Raw genomic sequence first — 14,286 nt, 5'->3', positions numbered from 1 at the left:
TATTTGGCCATTAATCTGTAAAAAACCACATAGATAAATTCAGCAAATAGCATGAGAAAATTCCCGAAGCCTCAGAAACCACATTGGAAAAATGTGTAGAAGTCCCAGGTCTAAGAATTGATCCGTTGAAAGATTCCTGGCCTCTGCTTGATTAATTCCATCCTATTATTAGATATTCTTAATCGTAATTCTTCTTGCTCTCTATTGGAGAAGATTGGATACAATAAAGTTTTCAAATGACCCCATAGGTAAAATTTCAAAGGATTTAGGTCTGGTGACCTTGCTAGCAATTAAGATGGCCCTTCTGGACCTATTCATTGATTTAGAAAACTATGATGTAGGTGTTCAGGGAAAGCAATGCTATAGTTCGGTGCCCCATCATACATAAACCACACATTTTGTTGCACCTGAAGAGCTACATCATCTAGTAAAGAAGGAAGCTCTTCTCTCGAAATACACCATTCCACCGAACCTAGGAGGAGGAATGAACATAAAACAGATTGTTTCCTAAAATGCCAACCCAAATATTTACTGAAAATTGATGTTGTGGATGATTCTGTCTGATGGCATGTGGATTTCCATCCCCCCGAACATATTGGTTATGGACATTAACTATAGCTGTCCTTGAAAATTGAGCCTCATCAGTAAATAGCACTCTGGGTAAAAGTTCGGATCAATACATTTCTCTAAAATCCATTCACAAATAACAAGATGAGGAGAATAGTCATGTGAACCAAGAATTTTGATTTTCAGAATGTGTTAGAGATGTAACAGTTGCTCTTTTAGAAGCCTTCAAACACTTGCATTATCACAATGTATATATTGCATAATTTCTCTGGTAATCTTTTCAGGGTTTTCAGAAATTCCAATGTTTCAAAGTTCCATGTGTTCAGTTTTCAGTTCTAGTGGATCAGAGTCTACTGGCATTATAGTGCTGATTGGACACAAAAGAACCAGTTTTGAGAGACGTTGGTGTATGGTTGAAAATCTGTTTGCGCATGGACAAATTCGGTTAGGAAAGCTCTCTTGGTACAACCGTCTAGCCTCAGAACTATTGCAGTGCGCTCGTCCATGCACTAAATGCATGTCAGCTTGTCCAGAATATGAATAAACATATACCAACAAAATCAAATAGCAATAAATAACTTTAAAAATCTTCTCAACTTGTAAAATAAGTGAACAACTATATATGCATTATTTCAAACACAATAGAAATATGTAAACAATGCATTCACAGGACCTGCATTACTATATATACTAATATCAGGTTATTTAAGAATAGTTGTTAAAAGTGTTTAACTTCTGTTTAACCCATTGCCTACCAATGATGTATATAGTGCCCATCATTAGTTAGTGTCTGCGTAATTACCGATGATGGACACTGCCCTTCACGCTAAATTTGTAATTTTGGATTCAAAAATATTTCCGATATAGATTATTTTGGAATTTTTCTATACAATTATATCGATGGTCTCTTAACCCTTTGACCGCCGTGAGCCACTATAGTGGCTCGCTGTATGCGGTACCTTGAGCGCCGCGGGCCACTATAGTGGCTCGCCGTATGCGGTACCTTGAGCGCCGCGGGCCACTATAGTGGCTCTGTGAACTTTACGTCTTTGTCCTTATAGTTTAAACATAATATATATAAAATATATTTATATCAACTTTGAATTGTATTGCTCTGCTTCATTTCAACTATAAAATATTGATATTTACTTGTTTCTATAGTAACAAGTGTATCTTCATCCTACAGCGGAATTTTTGAAACTTTTTGAATTTTACTTAAATTACATTATTTTATGCAATTTCTGTGGAATATATTTGTAACTTTTAGTATATGCTCAAAACAATACGTACTTTTAGGTTAAAAAACGTTATTTGAGCCCAAGTTACTTATTCAGTGTGTTTTTGGACCTCAAACTTAAGATTTTCTATTTTTTTAATTACGACAGGCATACATACTACTAAACAAATGTAAAAAAAATAATAAAACTAATTTATTACATCAACTGAAAGTACATCTCTTCCCCTCAAAAACAAAACCAAAACTAAAAGGCTAGCTCAAAATTTACGAAAGTTATGTAATTTAATATGTGACCATGCAAAAACGGGTGATTTTGCAGTGGCGGTATTGTATCCGTGCGGTGCTCAAACGTCTGGCGGTCTAGCGAACGACGGCGCGCGGGAGCGGCGGCGCACAAAGGGTTAAGATGTTCAATTTTGAAGTTGGTTGACTGCCACCTCAAATTATGTTGTGGCAAAATGACGTTCTTTTCTGAGTTTTAGTAACTTTGTGGAAAACATACTCAATGAAAGTAAAAATGAAGTGAATGATGGTAACTTTGATGACGAAATTGTGGATGAAAGTGGTGATGAAGAAATTTAAGAAAATTGTGTGACAAGGTCTCAACCATCCCCCAAACTTGGGTGTGGCCAAGGCAAATTAATGATCCACATAATTTTTAGTGGAAGATTTGATATAAATCAAATTGTTGCTAGGCAACTAAATACTTAAAATACAATTTTAACGTGGTTGTTTAATATTTTTAATTGACCCTTAGCAACCACACAATGATTTCTATTGCAAAATGAAAAAATAATTTGGTACCTGAGGGCAAAAATATTTTTATTTTAATTGGTAGTTAATGGGTTAAAGAGGGTATTATATTAGTTGTAAAAAGACATTGTTAATAAAAATCAAATTTCTTCATATGGCACATGTACACGTAAAACACAACCACCAGTATTGGTAAAGCTACTTAAAAAAGTGTTTTGTATTTCTCAATTCAAGAGACAGAAAATAAATTTAACTTTGACTAAAACAGAATTTTTTTAAACATCTTTAAGTGCATGCTAATTGAGTCCAGGTAAAATTTTCTTTAACGCTTTAAGGGTTAATAGTTAAAATCAAATTACTGACCAAATATGTTTCTTGGACTTACACAATTTTTATACTTAAATCACTTACCTCACCATGATTGTAGAAAAAACAAATGACTGCTAAAATCCCACCAATGATCGAGTCACTACAAAAACAAAACTTTGTCAACACCTAATTAAGAGAATTCAAAAAGGAGAAAATAATTGTATATGTATTCAAAAACTATAGTCAATTCAAACAAAATACATACAGTTAATATTGTAGAAGTTACTTAAACAATTAAAATATAATAACAAAGAGCTATAAAACACTAATTTAGATCATAAATCAAATAAATGAAGTTAAAGTATTTATTTGTGAAATAACATTGCAAATGAAATGACAGAAAGTTATCTATAATAATTATGACTGACACCTAATGTATAATTTGTGACCCAATTGTTATTGTATTGATCAACATATAGAACAAACCAAATAGAACTAAACATAAATCATAGGCTGCTAAAAATGCAATAATACAGACAAAAAATAATAATCTTAAGAATTGTGATATTGTTACAAACATTCCATTTAACTGGGATTTTCCAATCAAAGTAGCAACATCTTCAGTTTGATAGTCAAGTTAAAAGTTATAACAATGGACATCCATTACACAAATGAAATGGACATCCAATGTTATATACAAAGAACATTACATACTAAAACTAAACACTGTTCAACTATTACTCCAGCTGTCTTAAAGTCAACAAATCCGCGGCAGAGAAGGTGTAGTAATATTAACGTATTACTACAGCATGAGAGTTATCATAATTTAACTAATTAGGTGTGTTCAACTTTAACCCTTGTTATTTATAAATCGATAAATGTGTTATGCCACAAAGAGGGTGTTAATCTCTGCTTTCCTACCATTAGTTAGTCTTCGCCAAAGGCAAAAATGATATTTAGGGCCAAAAGATAGTGGATAGATGAAGAACAGGAACTCAAGCTATAATCATCATGCTTCATTGCTGAGACAATTTTAAGATGCTGTAGCATGAATGTATCTCACTTTTTGACTCCAACCGAGAAGGTCTGTCTCTTTGAATCAATACTGCATTAGAGTCCACTTAGTTTTACTAGGAATGATTGACAGTTGAAGAATCCTAGCAATAAGATCTTGAAGTCCAAACATTGGTACACACCTTTTTTAACTAAAATCAAGTTACTACTAGATGTAAGTCATGATAAGTGTAAACTTAATCCTGATTTATTGGAGGTCCACAAAAGGATTAAAAAGTTTTATCGTGCCCAAATAGACATAGCAAAAAAGAATGCTAACGATGAAATTTATATTGGGGTCAAAAAACATGTGCAAAGCAGCTTGGACTGTGATTAATAACGAAACAAGGCGCACCGCTAAGAAATGCTCCCTGACCGAACCCCCCATATCTGTCAGTGATTTTAATCATTATTTTATCAATATTTGTAATTATGTCAATAGGCCTAATGATAATGTTAGTCTAAATTTAGCTAGTACAAGTGACATGCTGGAGTCATCCGGTGTAAACAATCCAAAGGCTTTGCCTTTTAAATAGCATACTGTAAATCCTGTTGATATTTTAAATACTGTTATCAGACTAAGTAACTCCAGGGCTGAGGATGTATTTGGACTATCTAATTTTATACTTAAAGAAATAATTAGGAAAATATTGTATCCTTTAACTTATCTTATAAACTGGATGTTTCACACCGGAGTCTTTCCACAATGCTTAAAAGTAACAGTAACTGTGTCTATATATAAAAAAGGAGACAGAACTAATGTAAATAATTATCGACCTATCGCCTTGGTACCAGTTATATCTAAATTATTTGAAAGTATTATTAAATGTCAGATTGAACATTACTTTGAACAAAACCAATTACTTCTGTCAGCACAATTTGGCTTTAGACATAATTTATCCACTATTAAGGCTGTTGAAAGTGTGGTGTCATACATTATTCATAGTTTTGAAAAAAAAGAAGAAGTTAATGCCTTATTCTTAGATCTAACCAAGGCCTTTGACACTGTGCCCCACCAAGAGCTTATCAGAAAACTAAATTACTATGGAATTGAGGGCAATGAGCTTTCACTATTTATCTCGTATATTAGTTTAGGTACCAGTTTGTTAAAATAGGTGATCAGAGGTCGGACCTTAAGCAGGTTATAAGCGGGGTCCCCCAGGGCTCTGTCCTGAGTCCCTTCTTATTCACGGTCTTCATTAATGATCTTCCCAAATTTGCGCCTAATAAAAGTGTACTCTACGTTGACGACACTACCTTGATGTGCTCTAACTTGCTCTCTGAAATTAACTCGGTTATGATTGGCTACATGAAGGAAAGGTCTGACCTCTGGTTTTCCGCTAATGGCTTAAAAATTAACGAAGATAAGACTGAACATATTACTTTTAGTTTAAGAAATAACTCTGTACATAACTCTGCTAAGCTACTTGGAATCAACCTGGACACTAAGCTTACCTGGAAAAGTCATACAGATATTCTTTGTACCCATTTATCCAGAGTAAGTTTTCTGTTAAAAAAACTCAAAACTTGTACTAGCTTCACCTTGCTATTAAAAGCGTACTTTGCACTTTTCCACTCACACCTTTTGTATGGAACTCTCCTCTGGGGTAATTCAACTGGTGCTAAGGAGGTTTTTCTTTGCCAAAAGAGAGCTTTACACACAATTTTCAATATAGCCTTTAGTGACTCATGTAAACCTTTTTTTAAAGAACATAATATTCTTACTGTACCTTGTATGTTTATATTTCAAAGTTTAATGTTTGTTAAAGAAAATCTTGAAACACTTAGTCTTAGAAACTCTGGTCATGATTATTCCACCAGATATCGAGACCTTATTGACTTAGAATACGCTAGGCTAACTAAGACCCAGCACACATACTTTTATGTTGGTGTAAAATTATTTAATAAGCTACCTTTAACGGCCAAAGATGTTTCTTGCACAAAATTTTAAAATGCTTTGCTCAAATGGTTAAAACAAAAAGCTTTTTATACAGTAGACGAAATGCTTTCTTGTAATGTAGACAATTTATTCTTTTAGTTTTTATGCTTTGTGACTTGTACTATTTACCATAAGTATGTAGTATGTATTATTTTATTCTTTAATGTTGGTGTTATACTGTGTATATCTATAAACCATCTGATGACATTGTCAATGCAGTTATTGTGGGCCGACAATAAAGATTCTTGAGTTTAATGGTAACTTTGGCTAGATACTACTAGAGCCATCTAGTCAATTTGTATAACAGATGGATAGCATTGCATATCTAGTAAAACTAAGTAATATTATGTAATATACTTAGAGTAGTAAGAGGCCCTTTTTCAAGTGCCTTAAACTTTTTCGTACAATATGCAGGGCGGATGAAAGTGTAGCCTCTGGTTTAGTTGGCAATTTTGGCAGGAGTCAGGAGCATTTTTAAAGTATGGGTCTAGTGAAGAAGTGATGATATTTCACTTATCATGATTACTAGCCTATATCTATTACGAAATAGGTTAAGATAAACCTAAATGGCACACTAGACAAACTGCACATAATTTTTTTCCATATTAATTTTGTTTTCGCAGCTATCGTTCCTAGTTCACCCGGGGGGAGAATACATCCCTCAGACTATACTATCCTCTAAAATGATAGATTATATTTGAATTGAACAAATCTTATTTGCACATGGACTATAGAAACAGAATACGGATTATAATGAAGATAACAAGTAAGGTGACATGTTACCTCAGGTAAACAGCATAGAGGAAGAGAAATGCTGTGGTGAAACTAGCACAGAGCCAGGCAGCCTCTAGATAGAAATACATGGGATCACCCAGACCTTCACAGCTGGTCACTGGGGGCAGCCCACTGCCTCTTTCTACCTGCCAACACTTCTTGGTGGCCAGTCCCATCCTTTCTGTCACAGCCTCGAACGTGCGGTACAGACCACCGATTAGCACCTTCAAAATATTATCACTGTCAGGAAAGTAGGTTACAACAAATTAAATGACAAACAGGTTTTTTTATGTGGTGTGCTTTATACTTGTGGTATTTGTACATATTTTTGTTACATAAAGAGAGTGTGTGAATGTAGAGTTCAGCTCCAGTTTACGTTCCTCTCAGTGGAACATCTAGAATCTGAAACTGTCACAGACTTGACTCCTGAAATTTGGAGTCATTGAAAAAAGTCAGCAATGAAGAAGCTCTAAATGAACTCTTTGCATTGTTTCGACATCAGAGACAGAAAGACTACAAAATATAGAGTGCAAAATGTCTCATCAGGTGCACTAAGAGGAAGGTGAACTTATGCTAAACTCAACATTCACATTGAATCAACCCTTCCCACCATAGCTACGTTATGTGTAGAAAGATAATGTGATGTATTATTGATGTTTATTAAAACATTTTCTAACCCTCTGAAACTGATAAGATGAACTATAATAAATAGTAAACTTACCGAAAAGCCTGTTAGAACATTAATTTGTAGATTATATATAACTGTATATTAACCCATTGCGGATCAACGACGTGAGGGTGACGCGGAGCGAGGCGTGGACCAAAAGCACAATGACGTGACCCTCACGCGGATGACATGGTACGGATGACTCATTTGTTTTGAGCGCTTATCGCTGTTATAAGCCTCGGAGATATTTATAGTCCGTTTTCCTGGACTGGCTTCCTATCTTATCTCTGGTAACCGTCCACAAATACTCCCCTCGTTATCGGTCAATAACGTTATTATTTGCGACAAATTGTTTGTCTAAAGTTTACAGTCGTGGCGTTCGATTTTCCTTTGCCTCGTGTGCGTGTACGTAAATAAAATAGGTGACAATTTACGATCATCTGAATTAGATAGACTATTATTAGAAAATGGAAGTGATGAAAGTGATACCGATAATGTTATTGAGGATGGAGACGGTTCTATCACGCGTATTTGTCCACGTTTTCATAAATACGCGGATACTAATATTGACTATCACACCAAAATCCACTACTAAGACAAAAGACAGTCTCAGTACAGTGTAAATATTTAGTAAATATTAGATTAGTTGTTTCTTGAAGTGACAGTTTTATTAGAACATTTTTTTATTGTGTAAAACATTTGATCCGTCCTACATCAAGCAGCTACAACACGCAAAAAACGTTAGTAAAAATGTTACGTACCTGTATTTTTACATTTTTTCTAGTATAATATGATCTGTATAATTTTTATATAACATAAATAACAACATAAACAAACAAAACATGTATAATTAGCGAGCGCGCTAAGCAGGCAGGTAGACGTGCAAACACTGCGGGTGCTGCGTTGTAATACGGATTAATTCGTACTCTAAGGCCCGCGCGCGGCGCCGTTTTCACGATCCGCAATGGGTTAATGTTTACCATAAACAATGTACCACTTATAACATTGTTTATATTTGTATACATTATAAATTATTATTTACAATCCAATAACATTGTGTGAATTAGAATATAGTATATTTATCCTTGAATAACGATCGATGGCCATAAATTATTAAATTATGACATTATTGATTAAATTACAAAGCTACTAAACCTACTGTTGGCTAATAAGAAACCTGAGTTTTATACCCAATAGTGCTTGTTTAGGATATGTTTGAAAATAATTAATTATTGCCTACTGGCATCACTGCCCTTAGGAGTGAGTCTATGTGTTATAACAAAGGACTCTTTTTTGTAATTAAAAAAGAGAATTAGATCTAAGATCTTGTCTGAGATTGGTCTGATACAGGACATAAGAACATTTTGTTAAAAATGATGCTGTTAACAATAAAAAATACATTTTGAGTAAACTTATTTATTTATATATGAAAAAAAACTACCAATTTCAAATACTCGTCTGAAAGGTACTGCTACTTATTCATTCACACTGTTTGACCACTAAGGCCTCAAGTTAGCAGTTTGACAGCATTAATTACACAAGAGATAACTCATTAAATGCTATAAATTGAGGTATGGGACATTCCATCTTCCATAAAGGTATATTTCATTTCATTTCATTCCATATCAAATCATTCAGAAAAATCAAAATATAACCCCCATCACAAATTCTAATGAAATTTTGTACACTTGTTTCATAAATGGGTTTTAGATAATACCCAAAATTTGACAGTGATGGTGGATTACATCCCCTGGATGACTTCACATGGAATGACCCGCACAACTAAAGTGAGCCCTCGGACTGTCACCTACGGTGTGAGAGATCAAGTAGGAAATATCTGACAGGTAACAATCAGTTATGTTGCGCAGCCCTAGCGTCAGACCTCAGAATTAACTGAAATAATCCCCTGGACCTCAACACACCACTTACGTATGAATGATTTATCTCTTGTATAACTAATACAATCAAAGCAGTAGACATGATAAATGTTCCAAATATAAGGGAAGATATACACAGTATCTGTTCAATCCTGTGCAACATCTTAACCCTTTGAAACATAGGTTTATCAATTCCAGCTACCTCCATGACAAAGAGTATTTTTTACTTGACTATTTTTTTGGAACATGTGAGGTTTTATAAGCAGTACATCAATATTTATTAGGTTATATGTATAACTATATATTTTCTTTTTCCTTCATTTCTTCAAACAGGAAGACTTCAAGAAGCATAAATGCATTGAAATATACAAAATATGTGGGAAAGTTTTGGATGATAGAATTGTTTATGAATGGTGCAGGTAATTTGGAAATGGAAAACCTGATTTTCATAACAAAAAAAAGATGTGAGTCAGTTGCAACTAAAGGTCTTGTTCAATAAGTTAACCGAGTAATTCAAGAAATTCAAAACCATCATAAGTGAATTATTTATCATGGACACTTCCCAAAATTTAAAGATCGTCTCTTTACACTATTGTAACATAAAATTAAGCTACTTGCATAAGGAAAAAAACTGTATGCTCGGTGAGTAAAAAAAAAAACTAAAATACTTTAGGAAATAAAATAATTTACTATTCAGGCTTGTATTTTTTCTATAGACTATCAGATAGTTGAAAACATAACTGTACATATATATATATATATATATATATATATATATATTTTAGAGAATAGAAGGATATTTTATTTGAAAGTATTGTTGAGTATACACAATGTTTGAGTACAAGTAGGTTGAAGAAGGTTAGAAAAAAGACTCTGCTTATTGGTTTTAAAAATAAAAACTTTATAATGCTTTACCTCAGGTAAAAGATTAAATCTCTCCAGCGTATTTATTACTGAGGGGTACTCAGTTAGGTTGTCGTGTGTAATGTGATGAAATCCATCCATAAAAGAAGGTGCCTCTATTATTCTTTTGTAGTATGAATAATACATTCCCTGAAACAAATAAAACAACTGAGCAAACCCCTCAAGTACCACTACCATAGAAATTACAACTAAATATAAACTATTAGAGCTGATCTCAAAAAAAATGTTCAATCATCAATTCAAGATGGACTCGAGAGGCCTGGATAGGAAAAGTTCTACAAATAAGTATAGGTTTATAATCTGTAACTTCCGGTTTACATACCTTGTTTATAAAACTAACCACATTTATGCTCTCTATGTTGCACTCCAATTTATTTTCAGTGACAACAACGGCTTCAAATTAAGCCTATAAATTGAGATCAGTTGCAGCTACTAGTCTAATTTTTAGATCTCAGTAAATGATATTTTTAGAGCAGCCCTTTCTCTGGATTTGTACTATAACAATATTAAAAATAAAGAAATTGTTGCTCTTGGCTTTGTATTTCGATCAGCTGCCCTTAAGTATTACTGTATATAGTACTACTTTACAGTTCTGTACGTTATTCACTCTATACGGATTTCCAGAAAGTATTGTATATTTCAAATTGAACAAAACATCGCTCTTACGAGTCATCCGTGAGGAATCAGCTTTCGACCTTTTTTATGCCAATGTGGATCTTTACTTTTTGGCATTACAAATGTGGGTTTCCGCTAAATATATGAACTAAAACATGTTATGGAACACAAATATATGAAAAAGTAGTTTGATATACTAAGGAATAATCATGTTAAATAAAAAACAGAAGAACTGGAAATACAAATAACTCTTGGTAAATCCAAACAGATGTCTATGTTCCTGTGACAGGAGAGTGTTGTCAAAATCCATGTCACCTAAAATATAAGACTGTAATATGCCCAGTTTGCTTAAACCATTGCGGATTGTATTGTTTTGGCGGGCGGGCACCAGCGAGCACGAATTAATTTATGGTTTGCAGCAGCACGACAGCAATGGTGCGCCACATCGTATCACTCGCTATTGCATATTAGAAAATTCAGCTATGAAGGTATTCGTTCAGATGGAACATGGGCCTGCTGGGGTATCCATGATGTAGGAACGATAACATGCGAGAAAGGTTCCAGGGTGGCAGGGATGATGTCTGAATCATAGTCTAAATAAAGCAGCTCGGGCGAAGCGATTACAACATCCAGGCCATTGCCTAGACTAAACCCGCCAACATGTATGTCTGCGTCGTTTACTTCTGTGTCACTAACCTCAAAATTATTATAATAACAACTGAGAAAAAACCCAATCAGAAGCGCTAAAAAGCAGAGAGTAAACTTATATGAATGATTTTTCAACTTCAACATACAACTGCGATCTGTAGGAAATTTATAAAACTTTTGAAAACTCTAAACATAGACTGTTGTTAAACACTTTTAGTTGACAAGTGAAGATGATCGCCTGACCTATCAGACATTAATAGAACTATTTGGATGGAAACTTAAAAGCAGACCGCTTTTGCAACCTGAGCTCGTCATCGTACCGTTAGGCCTGGCCGCTGCGTGACGAGCCCAGTTGGTTTGGATTTGGATTCCATTCAAACTGAACCATCTTATGATGTAGAATCTGAGTTAGATGAACAAGATGATGAAGAATTTCGATGTATTACAGAAAATGTAGAGCCTAAATTGTTTACTCAGATTGAACTTAATGACTTGGTTAGGGATCTAGGCTTAACTAAAGAAAAAGCTGAATTGCTTGGCTCTAGACTAAAAGAAAAGAACTTGTTGGGTGCTGGAACCAGCATTTATGTGTATAGAAAGAGAGAGCAACAATTTTCAAAGTTTTTTTTGAACAAGATGGTGATTTGGTGTACTGTACAGACATTCCAGGTCTGATGAATGAATTTGGTGTTGAGTACAAAAAGGAAGACTGGAGGCTGTTCATTGACTCATCCAAAAGAAGTTTAAAGGCTGTTTTATTACACAATGGAAACCAGTTCGCATCTATACCTGTTGGTCATTCTGTACACATGAAAGAAAGCTATGAAAACCTAGAAATAGTGCTGAATAAAATAGGCTATTGTGATCATGGTTGGATGATATGTGGTGATTTAAAAGTAACATGTATGCTACTTGGTCAACAAGGTGGTTTTACCAAGTTTCCATGTTTCTTGTGTGAATGGGACAGTAGGGCTAGAGATCAACATTGGTGCAAAAAGAACTGGCCTGCTAGGGAATCTTTAAAACCAGGTGAAAAGAACATTCTTCGCAAAAACCTCGTAGATCCAAAAAAAGTGCTCCTACCACCTCTTCACATAAAGTTAGGCCTCATGAAACAGTTTGTCAAGGCTTTGCCTAAAGATGGGCCATGTTTTATGTATCTCTGCCTAAAGTTTCCACACCTTTCAGAAGCTAAACTGAAAGAAGGCGTCTTTGTCGGACCAGACATTAGAAAAATGATGTTAGACCTTAACTTTGAATCGACAATGACCTCAAATGAGAAAGAAGCATGGGTGTCATTCAAGCAAGTGGTTACCAAGTTCTTGGGGAATAAAAAAGATCCAGAATATGTTGCTATTGTTGCTAACATGTTAAAGAACTTTAAAAAGTTAGGATGTTCGATGAGCCTGAAAGTTCACTTCCTGAACAGTCATCTTGATTACTTCCCGGAAAACTTGGGCGATGTAAGTGAGGAGCAAGGAGAGCGTTTTCACCAGGACATTAAACTGATGGAAAAAACGCTATCAGGGCCGCTGGAACACTAACATGATGGGGGACTACTGTTGGTCACTTCACAGAGAAGTTCAGCAGGCGACTCATCGTAGAAAAAGCTACACAAGAAGTTTCAAAGAAAAGAGGGAAAGAAAATACAAACCAATCCCAGATGACTAATGGAACCTGTATTATACCACATGTATAACTCTTTCAAGTAACCTATTGTATTAATATATTCATAATTATGATGTAACATAGTGTTTCATTAATTTCACCATATACCGTATTTATACTACATAAGAAACTACATAAAAATGTATACTACATAAAAACCCAAATTGCAGAAAAACTATGGGTGATACAAAAAAACTAAGGCCAGATTTGGATTCAGCACATAAAAATCTATAAAAATCAGCTATTAAAGTAAAAAAAGTTTTCACAAAAAAATTTTTCGTTGGCCTGTGTAATCTATCAGACATAGACCATTTATACAATGGCTTGATCATGGAAGAAGATTCTATCCTGGGCCAATAACGCTAGCTAATAGTCGCATTTACTACCTCATAAGTGGCAAAACTCTATTAACATGGTGGAAAATATGAGGTAATGAAGGTAAAAGAAAGAAAAGAAGAAAAAGTCACCTTCCTTCATTTGGTGTAAAAATTCTGGTGTAAAAACATAATGTATATCTGTGTGCGATGTGTGTATGTGCAGATCTTTATAACATGCAAAAATGCTTACTTGGTGCATCAGTAGAAAATTTGAATTTAACTACAGATGACATTAAAACCTTAATTTAACTCATTTTAACTATCTTTTACCCCAGAAATTAGACTCAAATATCACATTATTATTAAACATTTTTCTAAAACTGGAGCATTGACAAAATCCCCTTGAAAGTTTTACTGTACTGCTCTATCAGTGTTTTTAAATTAATAATTTTCAATTAATTTTTTGGCTCCTTTAACTCTGTAATCCTTCATTGTAATTACATCCTTCTCTAATAGTAAATATTGTAAGTGTAGGGATAAATATACTAACTCAATCATATATATTTTTTAACAGAGTCAAATAATAGGGGTTTTATTTATTCATTTTAGAATATGCTTCTCTTTAAATATCTTGTAAATAATGGTAAAATACCAGGATGATTGTTACTTATTGTATGCAACTTTACCAATGTTTCACTTAAGTGAGTTGTTTTAGTATCATATCAATTGTCTTATCTTTTCGGGACCAGTCCTCTTTTTAAATCTATAACAGTACTATTATTATAAAAAGTATTGTACATTTATTTTAAAAGACTTCTACAAAAAGGTTTGAGATTGAAACATTGTTATAACTTAAGTCCATAAAATGTTATTTTAGTTTTGGAATTTACGTCCTATGATATTGGTTTTTAACACTGCATGAAAAGCACTTTATCAAG

General features: G+C 34.0%; 1 protein-coding gene across 1 annotated transcript in view; it reads right to left on the bottom strand.

Moving 5' to 3' along the window:
* The window catches only part of LOC124363086 (probable C-mannosyltransferase DPY19L1), a 33,555-nt gene that overhangs the window by 14,941 nt on the left and 4,328 nt on the right, over positions 1 to 14,286 (bottom strand). Inside the window, exons 3-5 of the mRNA XM_046818187.1 lie at positions 10,092 to 10,229; positions 6,642 to 6,856; positions 2,969 to 3,026 (exon numbers count right to left, since the gene is read on the bottom strand). Of these exons, the coding sequence (XP_046674143.1) occupies positions 2,969 to 3,026; positions 6,642 to 6,856; positions 10,092 to 10,229 (411 nt within the window). The remainder of the gene's footprint in view (positions 1 to 2,968; positions 3,027 to 6,641; positions 6,857 to 10,091; positions 10,230 to 14,286) is intronic.

Source organism: Homalodisca vitripennis, chromosome 5 (genome assembly GCF_021130785.1).
Source record: "Homalodisca vitripennis isolate AUS2020 chromosome 5, UT_GWSS_2.1, whole genome shotgun sequence".
Taxonomy (NCBI): domain Eukaryota; kingdom Metazoa; phylum Arthropoda; class Insecta; order Hemiptera; family Cicadellidae; genus Homalodisca; species Homalodisca vitripennis.
Note: the sequence above shows the minus strand (reverse complement) of the source record. Positions and strands in the feature narration are given on the sequence as shown.